Source organism: Bos indicus x Bos taurus, chromosome 23 (assembly GCF_003369695.1).
Source record: "Bos indicus x Bos taurus breed Angus x Brahman F1 hybrid chromosome 23, Bos_hybrid_MaternalHap_v2.0, whole genome shotgun sequence".
NCBI classification, from domain to species: Eukaryota; Metazoa; Chordata; class Mammalia; order Artiodactyla; family Bovidae; genus Bos; species Bos indicus x Bos taurus.
In genome coordinates, this window is record NC_040098.1 from 5,921,706 (window position 1) to 5,940,108 (window position 18,403).

General features: G+C 39.4%; 1 protein-coding gene across 5 annotated transcripts in view; it reads left to right on the forward strand.

Annotated features, from left to right (window-relative positions):
• Positions 1–18,403, forward strand: part of HMGCLL1 (3-hydroxymethyl-3-methylglutaryl-CoA lyase like 1) — a 201,344-nt gene that overhangs the window by 66,285 nt on the left and 116,656 nt on the right. For 3 of the 5 annotated variants that reach the window (XM_027524559.1, XM_027524557.1, XM_027524558.1), the window contains exons 2-3: positions 4,777–4,857; positions 5,085–5,192. In XM_027524559.1, coding sequence (XP_027380360.1) covers positions 4,777–4,857; positions 5,085–5,192 — 189 coding nt within the window. Of the gene's footprint in view, positions 1–4,776; positions 4,858–5,084; positions 5,193–17,692; positions 17,799–18,403 lie in introns of those variants that run through there. The other 2 variants (XM_027524561.1, XM_027524560.1) reach the window with 2 other exon arrangements.

Below are 18,403 nucleotides of genomic sequence, written 5' to 3' on the forward strand. Positions count from 1 at the left end.
TGGTATATTTGAGAAAGCTGTTGGCCTGTCCCCAGTGCAATCTCAGCTTTACACACGAAAAGTAGTCATTGCCCTCTGTTGTCCATTCCACTGCCTGGAACAAAGCTACCAGCTCAGTGGGGACCCTTCTCTTCACGGTGCTTTTCTTAGCGTGGTTGGATGATGTTTCAGCTGAGCTGAAACCTGATGATGACCCCTGGGCTCCTGTGGTTGGGAAACCTCCCAGGCTGCCATGCAGAACTGAAAAGGGCTGTGATCACTCTACTCATCCAGTGGAACTGGAGGCCTTTCCCATGTTTTTATTGACTCGTGGGTTGTGGTCATTGGCCTAGCTTATTTGTCTGCCATTTGGGAAACTGTGGACTTAGATGTTAAAGACACCTTGGGGAGGCACTATGAATTATGGCAATAAATTATGGCTGCCGATGGGTCATCTGAGGCCCATACTCTGATGAGGCACACTGGAATCACACTGCTGATCAAACCTCCATTGCCTGGATTGCCACCATTTCTGCTGGATATATAATAGCACTGAACGTAGTAACATACCCACCGTCATAACATAGGTACAGAGTAAACAACTCCAGGTTTCTGATGCCGAGACCATGCTGCATAGGATTCATTCCGCTGGTTGGCTACAGGACCCTCAGGAGGAGTGGGCGTGGCTATTTTTGTATTGTATTGTAGGCTGTTTTCTCCTGTTCCTTGGAGGTCTGGTGAGACTGCTGCTGTTGTTGTTTTTTAGTTGCTGTTTTTAGTTGCTAAATGGTATGCAACTCTCTTGTGACCTCATGGGCTATACCTCTTCAGGCTCCTCTGTCCATGGGATTTTACAGGCAGGAATACTGGAGTGTGTTGCTGTTTCCTCCTCCAGGGAATCTTCCTGACCCAGGGATATAACTCATGTCTCCTGTACTGGCAGGCAGGTTCTTTACCATTGTGCCATCCTGGAAGCCACCTGCTGGACTAGCTTTATTTTTATTTTTTATTTTTTTTGGATTAGCTTTAATTAAATATTTTCATGAGATAAATTGAACTGATTTGGTTCTAGCTCCTGTTCATTTAAACAGAATGGTTTATTAATGTGACAATTTACCATAAACCAAGATGGTGTAAAAATGAAGTGGGTGTTATTGGGAAATAATTCTTCATGGGTGTCTTGAGTTTCTGTTTGTCTTACAAGCAGAGGCACAAATACCTTGTTCCAAACTCTCTTTCCAAGGATTTTTGTATGCAGAGCAGCTTTCAATGATAGAACTAGTATATCCTTCTGGAGCCAAGGGGGAGTGTCTTTCTCTGGGACAAAAGGCAGGCGAACTCATGGCCAAGCCTCATAAAGACATGTCTCCCTCTGTCACTAAGGGGCCATACAGTTACTGACTGTTACCAAAGTTTCAAGCTCCATGTGCTTGGGAGTTCCTTTCCTGTAATGGAACCCATTGCCTGTGCAAGCGTTACAAGGTCCTCTTTTCTTCCTGGAAATTGGGCTTGGAGAACCACATAAATCCTGATCCTCTAACTACTGTGGTTGTTAGGAGTGATCATACCTTTTTTCCTTCTCTGACCCAGGGTTCTTGTGTCTTCTACCAGCATCCATGGCAGGCTCAACTTGTTAGCTTGCAAGTAAAGTAAAACTTCAGGCCCTTCATCTTTTTCTCATAATTAGTAGCTATAAAAGATACACCTCTCAATATTGTAACACAGTTGATGTTTATTTTTCTATGACAAAACAATTGCTTCTTATAGAATTCTTTTCCAAGTAGTGATTCAAGTGTAGCTTCCTTCCTTTTTTCTTTTTTTTGTCTTTATCAGATTCCAAGTTTGCCATACTCATCTACATCAAGCTGTCTGGAAGGGAAGGAGCATGGATGTGTGTACATGGGGTATTTTCATGGGTCAAGCGAAAGGGGTACATAGCATTCACCTTCATGTTCTGTCAGCTGAACTTGTTCAAATGTGACTCTTAGGGGAGAAATGAAGTCCAATCCTGTGCCCGTGAAGAAGAGACATGGGTTTGGTGGAAAATTTCCCCTATGAATAGAAGCTCTTTCCAACGAAAAGTAACTTCATGTGTACAGTCATGAAAGTGAGCAGGACATGACTCTAGCATGGCTAAAATCACAGGATGCTTGAAGTAGATTGTGGTAGAAGGTGAGAGTTAGTCATGCATCATCTTTTACCTTAGGTTGATAGATCTCTCCAAATGACTGGTAGATTCTGAAAGAAAGATTTTAATTATGGACAATAAGATTAGGGAGAATACTTAGGAAGCAATAGACTGAATGAAAAAGGATGACAATTTAAATAAAGCCAGTGACAAAAGAGACTCACTAATACAATCAACAAGCACTTAGGAAGGACAGACTAAGTGCTACTGCTAAGTCGCTTCAGTCGTGTCCGACTCTGTGTGACCTCATAGACGGCAGCCCACCAGGCTCCTTTGTCCCTGGGAGTCTCCAGGCAAGAACACTGGAGAGGGTTGCCATTTCCTTCTCCAATGCATGCATGCATGCTAAGTCACTTAAGTCATGTCTGACTCTATGTGACCCCTTGGACAGCAGCCCACCAGGCTCCTCTGTCCACGGGATTCTTCAGGCAAGAACACTGGAGTGGGTTGCCATTTCCTTCTCCCAACTAAGTGCTAGATGGTGGGTGTATGCCAAAATAGAACAAGTAATAAATATACCAATTAGGTACCCATTAGATATACATGGTTAGAGACCTGGTAGTGAACAGAGTCCATAGGGTTGCACAGAATCGACTGAAGCGACTTAGTACGCATGCACACACATGCTATGTAAAGGGAAATGTTGTTCTTTGAGCTTACTGAATGCATTATAACTTTCTTCTGATTTCTCAGGTATTCAGAAGAGGGTATACAGATCCATGCCTATAACAGTATTTGGTGGAGAATTGTACTGTAATTTCTTAAGATTGTTACCTCTGCCACTTACAACAGTGATGCAAGGGAAGGTCCCTTTAATTATACTCAGCATACTGCTGTCAGCTTAAAAAATACCATGTTCATATTCTTGGTTAAATGTTGTTGTTTAATAAAGAAATATTCTTCATCCCTGTAGGCTCCAAGCTAATTGCTATTGGAAATGAGTTTCAGGAAACAGTCTACAATAATAAGACAACATGGTTTAAGATTGCCTAATTTTTTTTTTTTTTGTAGTTTTAGGATGTAATAAGAGAGAGGAGTGAGCTACTCTTTATTTACTCTGCCTTTCCATGCCCCTCTCTCCTGTACTGTTTGGTTGAAATGACGGCCACCCTGTGAATGAGACATGACTCCATGATCACCATCCAAAACCGAGCCTAAGGCTGAGAAACTGCACAAGTCCTCACTCAAGCCTCCACCCTCCCAACTGCATGCATCACAACCTGCTCAGGAGATGCAGGAATGAGAATTCATTTCCTTTTTGGTTAATTTGTGCTTATTGAACTGCCTGATTTTGTGGACATTGCAGAGGGTGGTATGTAAACTTTGTAACAGAAACCATCAGGGTTCTTTTGCTGAGTTTAGTTAGCACAGAATGCTAATAAAATCAAGCAACAGCTATGGATCCTCCAAGGGCGGGCAGGGCATGTTCTTTCCTGTTATGGAAACAAACGGAGTCCCACACCCAAAATAGCCACTTCATGGATGTATGCTTGTGATTGTTACCAGGACGGAGACAATACAAATTGGTCAGCACAGATTAATCATCCCTTATGGAAGGCAAAACAAAAAAGCAAGGAAATGAAAACTTCGAAGCACAGGTTATGCTGATCTGGTTCAATTCTGTTAGCCTGAAGACTCTGATGATTGATTACCGGTCCTTAACTGTGCTTAGAGATATCAGGAGGTTATGTTTGTTCCGTCTGGAAAGATGTAGCCTATTTCTAATTTTAACTGCAATATGAAGTTGAGAAAGTCTGTTTCTATTTCTCCTATTTTAAACTAGTGTCCTTCTAAACATAGTATGTCCATAATCGTTAGTTTAGGGACAGACAGGAATATCCAGGATTGGGTCATCCTGGTGCGGGTGGGGGAGTCTGACCTTCAGGAAGCTGTGTTTAGGTTCTGGTCACGCTGTGTGACACAGACAGGAAATAAACAACACATCTTCGCCAGCACAGGCAAGAAATCTGAATTCACACTTGGCAAGTGAAGGAAAGTGCAAAAGTCTGTCAATACAAAGATCTGTTTTTTAAATGAACTCAAATGATGCTGTGTTTATCATCACACACAGAAGTACTCAACAGATTTGATCTTTAGATCCTAAGTCATCTTCTTCACAGTTTTATCTTTGACGTTCATCTTTTGAGTTTTAATCATAATTAGACTACTGCGCTATGCTCAGTCGCTTCAGTTGTATCTGACTCTTTGCAACCCTATGGACTGTAGCCTTCCAGGCTCCTCTGTCCATGGATTCTCCAGGCAAGAATACTGGAGTGGGTTGACATGCGCTTCTCCAGGGGAGCTTCTTGATCTAAGGATTGAACCCATGTCTCCTTTGCCTTCTGCGTCCCAGGCAAATTCTGTATTACTGAGCCACCAGGGATGCCCAATTATACTATTATTGGATTGTAAGAAAAAAATGACTTCACATTGTTAATAGCATAAACTTTGTATTTTGCACTATATCATTGCATTGATTTTTTTACCTTTCTTAACTTTCCAGGGTGAGAACTTAATCTTAACAAAGTGGAATTGTTTGATTTTTCATATAAGCAGCTTTGATGACATAACAGTTATCTCTTTTTCTTGCCTTGTATTTTCCATTTCAGGAATCAGCCCAGCTATCCGGATTCCCTGAATATGTTAAAATAGTAGAAGTTGGACCTAGGGATGGATTGCAGAATGAAAAGGTAGTTTGATGTTTATTTTACACAGTTTACTTAAAATGTTAAATCTAAATATTTACTCAGAGTCTAAAGGCTTATGTGGATTTCATATATTAGATGATTATGTGTGTTCTCAGTTGCTACTTGAATTTATACATCTTAAATAGTATTTACTTTCAGTTAAGAATTAATTTCTATTTATGTGTCTTAGACGCTATGCAAATAACATGTAATTTTTCATGTTTTCTTAGGTTATAGTTCCTACAGATATAAAAATTGAATTTATCAATCAACTTTCCCAAACTGGCTTGTCTGTAATAGAAGTGACAAGCTTTGTGTCTTCCAGGTGGATACCACAGGTATGTAAGTCCGTAATTCCTTAACTGGATTCTTAATCCAACACTGCCAAGATTTAGTGACCAGCGTGATATGTATTGTGATATTAACCTGATATAATTACCAGTTTGCTATATTCTTATGAAATTTTAGCTCATACACCTGATGGCTCAGGCAGTAAAGTTTCTGCTTGCAATGCAGGAGACTTGAGTTCGATCCCTGAGTCAGGAAGATCTTCTGGAGAAGGGAATGGCTAAACACTTCAGTATTCTTGCCTGGAGAATTCCATGGACAGAAGAGCCTAGGGGACTACAGTCTATGGGGTCACAAAGAGTCAGACACGACTGAGTGACTAGTACTTTTCACTTTAGTGAAAGATTTAGTGAACAGTGAGATATACATTGTGATATTAACTTGATATAATTACCAGTTTTCTGTATTCTTATAAAATATTAGTCCATACACTTGAAAATGAAAGTGAAAGTTAGTCACACAGTCTAACTACAGCCCACCAGGCTCCTCCGTCCATGGAATTCTCCAGGCGAGAGTACTGGAGTGGGTTGCCATTTTCTTCTGCAGTGGATCTTCCTGATCCAGGGATCAAACCTGGGTCTCCTGCATTGCAGGTGGATTCTTTACCAACTGAGCTACTAGGGAAGCCCATACACTTAGATATGATTAAGTAAAAACATCTTTAATTAAATATACATATTAAGTCTTAAAAAGTTATTTGGACTTAGTTGTTTAAAAGCTGTTTGGAACTTCATCCTAAACATCCAAGAGTGTATGGTTCAATATAATGAGTAGGGGATAAGACTCTCAATAGCAGTTTAGGGTCCTGCCTTCCGTTTGCTTCCATTTACACAAGCAGACATTGTTGATCCTGCTTTGTGCTCATAGCCCACTGTTCCCTTGGGAATCTTGGATTTGAATTCTCAAAAGTCATTTATATCTAGTTAGTCAGTTACTGATACAAAATTCTTCCTCTTCAATGTAGCCTATGGTTATCTCTTTTTTTCAACTCCATGGATGAGTTAGTAACCCACAGCCTTATGAGTTAATTATTGGGATAGTCTCTTAAATAATGTTTGTAAGCACTGTCTCTCCCTTCTTTATGCATCTCACCCATTGCTTCTAAGATAACCTCCTAGAACCTACCATTTTACTGACTTTATGAGTGATCTGAATATCTCCAGCTGATTTACCAGTTTTGTCTGTTAGAAGGAAGTGATGTTAAGTGTGACCTGACATCTTGCCCATACAATCCCATTTTAAACAGTGAGAAATGTATAATAGATATACACTCTTTTTTAATGCTTATATTTGCTAGTTTATATATATTCATATAATTGATGAAAATACATAGATTCATCAGAGACAAAAGGGAGTCATCTGGAATCTTCTCTTGAAGAGGATATAGTCTTATTCAGAGCTGGCTAGCATATGGAAGCAGCCATCACTTCTGAGACTTGGCTCTGATGTTTGAAATGTGATTAATAATTAGCAAACAGTGAACCCCTCTCCCTTCCTAGTCCAGTTCTCATTCCCTGGATCCTCGGATTCCTTGAACCCTGTTCTTATTCCTTGAGTCCCCTAGTCTCTCCCCAGAACTTAACTTCGCTGATTACTTTTTCATCCTGCTCCCTTGGTTTCCTCTTCAATCCTCCTTCACTTGCCACCCTAAAGCTCCTTTTGGCTTCCCAACAACATTTCCCCACCACCAAGTTCCCTCGAGATTCTTTAATAATTTCCCCTGCCTCTGCTCTCCTCTTTTCTGACCCTTCCAATATCAACAGTCACTTCTGAGAGGATGACAAGTCTGTGTTTCCAGTTCTGTCCTTTCTGACGAGCTTCAGCTGGACATGCTATTAGCACTTGAAACTCAGTGGGTTCAAAACCATACTTATTGTTGATCCTACTTTATGCTCATAGCCCATTGTTCCTTTCAGAATCTTGGATTTAAATTCTCAAGAGTCTTTTATATCTAGTCAGTTACTGACCCAAAATTCTTCCTCCTCAATATAGCCTATCAGTTCAGTTCAGTGGCTCAGTCGTGTCCGACTCTTTGCGACTCAATGGATTGCAGCATGCCAGGCCTCCCCATCCATCCCAACTCCCAGAGTTTGCTCAAACTCATGCCCATTTGGTGATGCATCTCATCCTCTGTTGTTCCCTTCTCCTCCCGCCTTCAATCTTTCCCAGCATCAGGGTTTATTCCAGTGAGTCAGTTCTTTGCATCAGGTGGCCAAAGTATTGGAGTTTCAATTTCAGCATCAGTCCTTCCAATGAATATTCAGGACTGATCTCCTTTAGAATGGACTGGTTGGATCTCCTTGCAGTCCAAGGGACTCTCAACAGTCTTCTCCAATACCACAGTTCAAAAGCATCAATTTGTCTGTACTCAGCTTTCTTTATAGTCCAACTCTCACATCCGTACATGACTACTGGAAAAACCATAGCTTTGACTAGACGGACCTTTGTTGGCAAAGCAATGTCTCTGCTTTTATGTAGTAATGTCTCTACACATACATACATACTGCTACTAAGTCACTTCAGTCGTGTCCGACTCTGTGCAACCCCATAGACGGCAGCCCACCAGGCTCCCCCGTCCCTAGGATTCTCTAGGCAAGAACACTGGAGTGGGTTGCCATTTCCTTCTTCAATGCATGAAAGTGAAAAGTGAAAGTGAAGTTGCTCAGTAGTATCCGACTTTTAGCGACCCCATGGACTGTGGCCCACCAGGCTCCTCCATCCATGGGATTCTCCAGGCAAGGGTGCTGGAGTGGGGTGCCACTGCCTTCTCCTACATACATACTACATACATACTAATGGCAAAGTAATGTCTCTGCTTTTATGTAGCCTATACCTATCTATTATTTTTCAACTCCATGGATGAGTTAGTAATCCATACCCTTATGGATTAATTATTGGCATATTCTCTTAAATGATATTTGTAAGCACTGTCTCTCCTTTATTGCATTTTGCCCATTGTTTCCAAGTAAACTTCCCAGAAATACCAGTGTCTTCAAACTCACATTCTCAGCTCTTTATAAGCTCCCTTCTCCTTGCTTAAAAAGTTTGGGAACCTGGCCTGGGGTTCAAGGTCTCTCTACGTGGCCCTACTTCCTTTTGCAGAAGCTTCCACCAAACCAAACTGTCTCTTATTCCTGCTCATATCCTGCCTCTGTATCTAATCGTGCTTCATTTATGCTTTCTTATGTACATCTCAGGTTCTGCTTTGCTTTTCAGTTATAACAAGATGGTGTAAGAGTCTTAAAACATTAAAAGCTTTTAAGTACTTTTTAAGGTGTTGCAAACAACAGAGACCACAAAAGGATGAATAATATTATTAATAGTAATCCATCAGTTTTCACAGCTTCAATATTCAAATATCAGGGTTACTTTATGTATCCTTAAAATGAAGGATAACTTTATTTTAAGGATAAAGGGATCCCTTAAAATAAAGGGATGACTTTTCTTCATCCCAAATGCCACCATTTATAATCATATATATATTTTATAAATGCTGTCTCAGGATCTGCTTCCCAGACTATGAGGGCTAAAGAAATCTTGACCATGTCTCTGTTGACTGTCACTGTGCCCCCATTGCTTGATGACTAGTAAGTAGGTGCTCAATAAATACTATGAAATGAATAATGGACCTGTTAGCCTGAAATCATAATAACACATGACTCCATCCTTTGATATGGACAAGTGACTGTTAAATTTTGTTCGTGTATTCAATCTTGTGTTACAAAGGCTACAGATAATTTCCTTAGGAAGACACAAACAGCTTAATGAGACTAGACTTATTTCCTTGACATTGTCATTTTGCAAACTGTGAGCTATTATTATTTTACTTACTATCATGTGAGACTTTTTATCATCTTTTAAGTCTTCATGACATTGCCTATGTATTTTGTTTAGTTAGTGCTCTTTTCATGTATTTGATTATTGTTGGAGAGAAACTAGATAGGCTGGTATAATTTTAGAGTAAGTTTTAGGAAGGACAGGTAACATTAATGATGCCCCACCAAGATGATGTTTCAGATTCCGTGTTTTTCATTAGCATCAGAACAATGAAATCTTCAGAATTACATGATAAGTCAAAATGAAAGTTGCTCAGTCATGTCCAACTCTTTGCAACTCCATGGATGGTAATAGTCCATGGAATTCTCCAGGTCAGAATACTAGAGTGGGTAGCCTTTCCCTTCTCCAGGGGATTTTCCTAACCCAGGGATTCAACCGGGGTCTCCTGAGTTGCAGGTGGATTATTTACCAACTGAACAATCAGGGAAGCCCGACATGATAAGATAACCTCCAACTACATCAGTATCTCTTCAAGAGACTGTTATTTCCCAATGGTTTTGTAAAGCTGTCTCTCGACTATGGTGATGTTCAGGAAATTATCTCATTCCGCTATACTGGAAATTGCTTGGTGGGTTATTCTTGAGCGTAAGCTGGGACACACCCAGGGCCACTGAGAAGAACGAGGTGAGAGCCCCTTGCACAGAGGCTGCTCTTCTTCTTACTCAGCTCCTAACAAGAGCAAAGGAGTGAACAGAGGGAGGGCCATCCCTCTGTGAGCAGTAATGGGAAAATGCCTTCTGGCCTCACAGGAAGTAGATGCCTGTGATAGGACCGTAAAATAATATGATTCATTCTGGGCTTGGTTCTGAGGTGGATTCAGGACTTAACCTGTTGAGAGGTCATGAACTCAACATTTGGCTCAGAGTATTACTGGATAAAGGACTGAGTTCCCCACACGGCCCACGAGGACAGCTGTGCGGAGCAGAGGCTCCTCTGTACCATGTCTCTGTGCCTCGCCTGGAGCTGGAGTGAGTGACTGAGCCTCTTTGAACCCTGGCAGTCCCAGCAGTGATGCCTTCAGCGCAGGTGGGTTTACGCATAAAGCCCTGTCTGTGGCTGCCAGAGCCCAGGGCACCTGGCTCCCCCTACGCTCACCAGTGTTACCTGAGCACAAGTCTAACTGACAGACGATTGACTCACTTATCTGCGGCTCCTTTTAAGTCAGTTGCTTTCTCTGGGATAAACAGCCTTTTTCTTAAAGATTGAAATAATGTGTTTAGTTTAAATATTGGGTTGGACTCCAGTCTGAAAAAGTAAAGATACTCATCCTTCAAATATTAAAGAATATGCTATATATTTCACTTTTAATACTCATCTGGTTACATACATTCCAAACCAAAAAAAAAAAGAGTGTTTTTATTAAATAAATCACTGCTCTATCTGTAAAAGAACAGTGTGCCTGGATCAAAGATAATATCAGATTGAACTTTCAAAGTTATACTGGTTACTTATTACTACACATCAAGAGTTTTTCAAAGGGCAGGACTGAGACCATACCATTTTGGCAATTTGATCTCCCATAGTCATGTTTGGATTCTAGATTTTACTAAGTTTGTGTGATGGAGCCTTTTCTGTTGTTATTGTTGTGTTTGTGTGTGTGTGCGCACACGCTAAGTCACTTCAGTCGTGTCCAACTCTTTGTGACCCCATGGACCTTAGCCCGCCAGGCTCCTCTGTCCATGGGATTCTTCAGGCAAGAACACTGGAGTGGGTTGCTGTGCCCTCCTCCAGGGAATCTTCCCCACCCAGGGATGGAACACATGTCTCTTATATCTCCTGCATAGGCATTTCGTTATTGTTGTTGGAGGTTATCTCATCATGTAACTCTGTAGATTTCACTGTTCTGATGTTAATGAAAAAGGCCTTAAATAACCTATAATGATAATTTGAAGTTTTATATTATAACCTCTCATTTTTTGAAAGCAACTTATTTTTATCGACGTACAGTTGATTTACAGTGTTGGGTTGGTTTCAGGTGTATAGCACAGGGATTCAGTTGTACATCTACCTATGTATATATTTTCCCAGATTCTATAACTTCTCATTTTTTTGAGAAAATATCATGACACCAGGCTTGTCTAACTCAAAAAAACATCTGAGATTTGTGTCAGGATGAGTTTAGTGTACCAGCTTACGTGCAATTGTCTGAATAATTTCGAATTCTTCTAAAGATCTTGAGTGTGGCTTGAAATTGGCATACTGTTAGTTCTCTGCATCTTCTGTTTCTTTCCCTTAAACGTGGGTCATGGGAAGAGTCCTCTGGTTTATGTTTAGATTGCTGCTTGCTCACTTATTTCTTTTTTTAGCATTTTAAAGCATTTTTACAGCTTCCCTCCTACTGTTTTGTTTGGCAGCAGCTTTTCTAACTAAAGCAGCTGAAAGAAAATTTCCACGGTAGCAGGCTGCCATATAAAACAGGATCCCACACCTATAATCTAAATGGCCAGAGATGATAAAATGCCTGTCATTAAAAAATACATGTTCTTTACAACTTATCTGGAAAAAGGGTTTCCTTAGAGTGACATATAATCTAAGGACATTTGAAATGAGTCCACATAGCTCATTTGAAATGAGCTCCTGACTTCAATAGAGTGAACAGCGGTAACAGTAGGAAAAAAAAACGTGTTTATAAAACTCTATGGGTTTACTGAAACTTTGGAATGGAACTCTCCGTAATGAGCTATTTAAATCATTATAAATGCAATAATTTTTGAGAGTGAACTTGAGTTTTCCATTATCTTTAATGTGGCCATTTGGTTTTAAACATGTTCATTCATATGAGTGAATACCATTTGTTTAAAAATAAAAATGCCTGAAAGGTACAAGACACTGTATGTTTATATCTGTCACATGCAAAGTCTCAGTTATAAATATTTGTTCCCTGTTTAATTAATTTTTAACTGTTGGAATAGGTGGGTCAGTAAAGGGCAGAAATAGTTTTTCTCTATAAAAGTAGAAAGAAATACACATAAAAGGCTGTAACAATTATTTACAAATCAGTCTAACACTTAAAAATATGGCCCAAACACAGTGTAAGCAAGAAGGAATGTGTAAACTTTTCCCTGTCCTCTTTTTAGTGTGTGAGACAATTAATTCTTTGTTAGGAATGAAAACACATTTACTGGGTTGAAGTTTAAGATTTAGACGTACTTGGATGAGACGCGGGTGGCTGTTGCTTCTGCTCCTGAGCGCCCCCTGGCTGCTTTTCCTTGCTCTGTTTTTTTTTCTGAGGGGGATGGTTGTGTGGGGAAGAGGCAGGGAAGCGGGTAATTGAGCCTAGAAGTTGTGTGTGTCTGTATGTGTGTGTGTGTGTGTCTGTATATGTGTGTGTGTGTGAGAGAGAGAGAGAGAGAGAGAGAGAGAGAGATCCAGGGCAAGAGGGGAAGTGGCAGGGCTTGTGTGAAGAGCTTTTGGGGAGAGCTTCCAAACTCCTCTGTTTATAAGGCACAGTGTCCTGGCAGGGTAATTTCATCTTCTGTGAGTCTCATCCGTGTTTCCCAGAGGAGCTGACCTCTGCCTTCGGCCCAGAGAGGATGAAATTTATAAGACCGCGGTTCCCATTTCCCGGGGTCACAGGAGCCCTTTCACCCACATAGGCTAGTTTGGGTTTCCTCCCATCGTGGCAGCCTTACATCGATCACATGGTGATTTAGAGTTGCAGAGGTTCCAAGAGGCAAGCACAAATGGTATGCCCTTTATAGCCAAGCCTTATAAATTTTCTAGCATCAGTTTTCCATACTGTATGAGTTGATGTAGCTACAAAGGCATTCAGTTTCAAAGGGAGGGATCCATGCCACCTCTTGACTGGGGTGGGGTGTTGCAGAGGAACACATGTGTAGGGGGATATCATTGGAGCACTTTTCTAATCTGTGACACTTATGTCTTTAAAAATGATCTAATAATTAATCTAGTTACTTATGTGCTTTTCCTTATGAATAATGAAAGAACAGAGTTGAGAGAAAAGCAGGCTTGGCAGTCCGAAACCCCCAAATTCCAAAAGATTTTAGCACTCTCAGGGCTGCTAGTACTTACCTGAGGCCTGCTCACTCCCAATAGACAATTGTGCTGCCTCCTGTGGGATTCAGGTTGGTATTGGAGTGGCTAACCTGAAATGCAACATTTTAAAGTTTCATCCTACAGTTACCTCATTTGCCACTGTTATCACAGAGGGTATGCAGATTGCTTAAAGCATAGTCACAGATTTTTTTAAACACTTTTGTCTCTCTCAGGAAAACAATCAGAAATATGAAAAAAATGTACTAGGATTGTGGGCACTAATATTTTTTTTCTTTTTTACTTTGCTTTCAATTTTTACTTTGCAAAAAAATTGGGGGAAAACGAGTTGTTAGTCTTGTACATATTACTTGGCATTCGCCAGTAACTTATTCTCTACCTAAGATGTAATTCCACTTGTGTGTGCAAAGCAAAAAGCAAAGCTTACAATGAAAAGCAATAATGTTGCAATTCTACTAGGTAGATTTTATTTTTTTCACACTGAAGCTACAATTCAATATTTTTTTGACTTTTTCTCCATGAGGACAAAAGCTATGATTCTGCTCAAAGAGTTACTATGCTCAGCATACACTGCTTTTCTAATGACTTAATCTTATCAATTACATTTTGACTAACAATTTGTCTTTTTTTGGCTCTTAGATTATAAAAAAGGACCTAAAATGTTCAAATACTTTATCTCACTTTTTATTTATTTGAGTCTCTCAAATTTTCTCTAAGTTAATCCATGAAAGAAAGAAACTTTCAAAGGCATTTTGATCATATGAAAATTCAATTTTTGTATATGATTAACATTACATTAAAATTGGGCCTCATAGACTTATCAGTATACATCGACAGCTTGAAAGGTCTAGCATATAATAAAATTACATAAAAGCTGAATAGAGATACAGTTTGGCACAGAAAGACTGGATTCTAACTTTTTAATGGTATTTTCTTCATTATTCTGATTAGTTTGTCAGTCTTCTTTTAGTGTACACAACTCCATTGGCATGGCTCCTGCCTAAGCCGCTCTCGTCCACCTGAAGAGGAGCAGTCTGTCCTGTGGACCAGGCTCCCAGGAACTCACGCACTTCCCGTGTCACGGTCGCCACGCTCATGGGATGAGTCACGGCCATTAGTGAAAACCAGGTTTAGAGTGTTAAGATTAAATGAGGACTGTTTCGATCATCAGTTTTAAGGCTGCCAAGCAGCAGCACTTGTTTTTAAGAATTCAGGATCCTTGTACATTGAACACTGAAAATGAAACATATACTAATTATTTTTAAATTAATTATGGTTTTAAAAGACATACTTTGTTGATATGTTTATAAGAATTATAATTCCAGTTCAATTTTAAAAATAAAAATGAAGTATTTTTTCCTAATTTTTAGATATGCACAAACACACACATAGCATGCACACCGATCTAATATTGCCTGGTGATATTGCTGGAAAGTTCTACAGGAGTAATATGTAGTGAACATAGGAAATTAGATAAATCTGAATGCTAAAAGTAGCATTACATTCCAAAAATCATATTAAGCAGTAGGTAAGTTTTACACATTAATGAGAGATACATATGTTAACATTTCACTTCTTCCACATTTGATAAAGTGAAAGGAATATAAATGTGTAGAGTAAATATATGCAGTAAATATATAAATGTCTAGAGTAAATATAAAGCATTTACTTTTATATGCTTAAAATTTTTATCCAAATTCATTTATCTTGAATAGCCCATTTATCAAATTGAAGGCTAATTGGAATTATATTTTTAGAATAATTGAATATTTTGTAATGTCTATGAATTTTGGCTGTTTGTTCATTGTCAATATATAGGGCATTCTTTTGAAGAATGCTGTTCGTTTTGTAAACATCTTGGAGAGCTTCAAATTTATAATGGCAACAGGTCATAGGCTATAGTTATGTTGCTTTAATTGTTCTAGGCTCTCACATTCCTGTTTGCTTTTCAAACTACTAAATGAACCATTCTTTGAGATAGCAACATACTGAAGCAAATCCATGCTAACAACTTGAGAAAATTAATACTACTTTCTCCAGACCTTGTACTGCTGTGCTGTGGAACCATCAAGAAATTGTAACACTGTTCTTAGTCAAGACTGATTATAATAAGAAACACATCTCTTAGTAATCCCCAAGTAATTACTTCTTCCCAAATCCTCCAGGTTTCAGGTTTTCTTGAGCTTTCAGTGACAGCACTGTATCTGTTTAGAAATAACAACATACATATTTTCCAATAGGATGTCTGAGAGCTGACTCTTGTTTCTGATACAATTTGGCAAAGTATTTTCATTTCTTTATGGCTTGGATTCTTTCTATTCATTTATTCACCCATCCACTGCTTTTTATTATGTCTCTATTAAACACTGCATTGAATTCTTTGTTGAACTCAGACGTTAAATAATGTGTGGTTGATAGCATTATCTGTATAATAAGCCAATTGTAAAGTTAAAAAGGGTAATGGAAATAAAATCACTCAAATCAAGTGGATATCTGTAAGTGAACTATAATAAACTAGAACCTAGTAATCAGAATATGTTAAGCGGTTTGTGTTCAAGAGGTTGTCTGTCCAATCTTTTCAAGGCCTGTCTTCTCTTCTGCTTACTGGATCTTCAGATCCATATGAGGCCAGATCATTGCAGTTTGATGTTATAGGCTATTGTCCTGATGGCATTACTTGCCAGGGTATTAAGAACCCTTTTGCTACAACTCTTTCTTTTTGCCAGTAAGATAATATCCCTCAAACAGCGCAGTCTTCCCTTCTTCTCATCAGCACAGGTCTCCACTGTGGGCAGAGGGGCTTCCAGGAGGAAATGTTAAGTATAGATGAGCAACTCCATTTACAGTCATCCAGAATGAATACCATTAGACACAATATTTTAAAAGGCATTTCTGCACCCATGCATGAGAAATAACACCATTGACAGTGTTATTAACAAACACAAAGTTATGATATATGAGAGACAACACAGTTGAATGAAAAGAAAATTATACTGAGAACTTTGAGACTTGTTTTGACTTGGGAAGACCAGGAGGGTGGTCCCCAAAGTAATTGACCTGAACAAAGAATCACTAATGCATATTTGTTATATTTGCCTTAGGAAATGGTAGCGGCGGTGGGAGGTAGGGTGGTGGGGGGTGGGGGGATGTTAATGAATAAGGTGATTCTGGTTTCTCTGTCTGGAGCATTGGTCTCTCAGTTTATAACACACAAATCCATTGGGTGGTTTGGATTTATTTTATAATTTAAAAATGAGTATTTGTAGGCATTAATAGATTATGATGAAAATGGCTTGCAGGCATTCACAGGAAAAGAGTGTGGGGTCATTATGCTATTTGCTCCGATCACTCTTGAGAAGCTTGTGCATTCCTTTCCTTAGAGGGCGCTACAGAGGCCCTGAGAACACAAAGATGATGTTAAATAAGGAAACACAGGAAATTATACACCAGCCCAAATTAGTTTTTAGGCTTCTGGACTTAAGAAGTTTTGTGAGTATGGTGTCAGACCATTTTAGCAGCAGCAGCCAAGACAGGGTATTGGGTAGAAAAAAAAATAAAACTAGATGTTCAATTTTCCAGAGATTTCCTGTGTTTATTATTGTAAGACTGTGATTTATTAAAACTGTCTTACTTCTTCAAGCAGACCAAGATTTCCTCTGTGCTACTGAGGCTAAGATATATGGGGTTTGTGGAAAGGGTCTGTGAATGAGACAGGGCTAGAGGACCCAGTCTACAAGCTGTTCATGGCTGGGTAAAGTGTTTCCACCCACAGTTGTCAGGAAGGGCTCTAGTCCCATTTTTTCCTCATTACTGAATTTACGAATGTGTTACCTTTAAGAGGAGTTACTGCTCAAATTGAGTTTTGAGTTATAGGGTCTGGAACCACGTTATTTACATTTGTATAGTAATCTGTGGCATGTGTTGAAGAAATGGTATATCCTGTATCCATCCCTCCTGCTGTATGAGGAAAAGTATTATCGTCAGGGATATCTCACTGGCCAGTGGAGATAGTAGGCAAATACCTTCTGATACTGCCTGCTCATTCCGTGAAGATCTGAATGCTGTCCTGGGTGATGGTGGGGTAAAAAGGAATCCTTCAAATGTATTTATAAGAAATTGTTCCACAAAACATATTATTGAAGCTTATAGATCTGTAAGTATATTTCCTGGCAAAATTTAAAATGGTATATTAAGCAGAGACTTTATACAAAATAAATTTACCCAGAAATATGATGGTTATTCTAAGAATAAGATATTCTGGGTTATACTAAGAATAAGAATCAGTTTATGCCAAACTGATCTCAAGTGTTAAGGAAAAGAAATCCCTGAAATCTTTATTTCAGATAGATTAACTACCTTGATGATAAGTTGCTAAGATCAAGGGTAGGCAATTTCATCCGTGTTGGGAGTCTCCAAAATGTTATTTGTTTTAATTTCACCCATAATGTAACTTTATTTAGAATCTCCATATATGATCTTGTTTTGTTCAATTGCCCAGCTATGTCTGACTCTCCATGACCCCATGGACTGCAGCACACCAGGCTTCCTGTCCTTCACCATCTCCCCGAGCTTGCTCAAACTCATGTCCATCTAGTCGGCGATGACATCCAACCATCTCATCTTCTGCCGTCCCCTTCTTCTCCTGCCTTCAATCTTTCTCAGCATCAGGGTCTCTTCCAATGAGATGGCTCTTGGCATCATATGGTCAACGTATTGAAGCTTTAGCTTCAGCATTAATCCATGCAGTGAGTATTCAGGATTGACTTCTTTTAGGATTGATTTTCTAGTCATGTGTTTTAGTAAAATTTAATAACATTAGAGATTTTTGAAAAAGGTTCCCTTCCAAATTGCAATAATTTTGGATCCACAAAATCTGGAGTCACGTCTGAATAAAAATGAAGTGAGGCTTCCCGTGTTGAAGTGAGGGTCTCTTGGATGCATTGATTTCTTCTCCCACCAGCCTAAGTGGCAGTCTTTGAGAATGAAACCACTGTGATTCCCAGAATTGTTGGTATCTTGACATCTTCTGACCTGCCTCTTGAGAAACCTATAGGCAGGTCAGGAAGCAACAGTTAGAACTGGACATGGAACAACAGACTGGTTCCAAATAGGAAAAGGAGTATGTCAAGGTTGTATATTGTCTCCCTGCTTATTTAAATTATATGCAGAGTATATCATGAGAAATGCTGGGCTGGAAGAAGCACAAGCTGGAATCAAGATTGCTGGGAGAAATATCGATAACCTCAGATATGCAGATGACACTACCCTTATGGCAGAAAGTGAAGTAAAGAGCCTCTTGATGAAAGTGAAAGAGGAGAGTGAAAACGTTGGCTTAAAGCTCAACATTCAA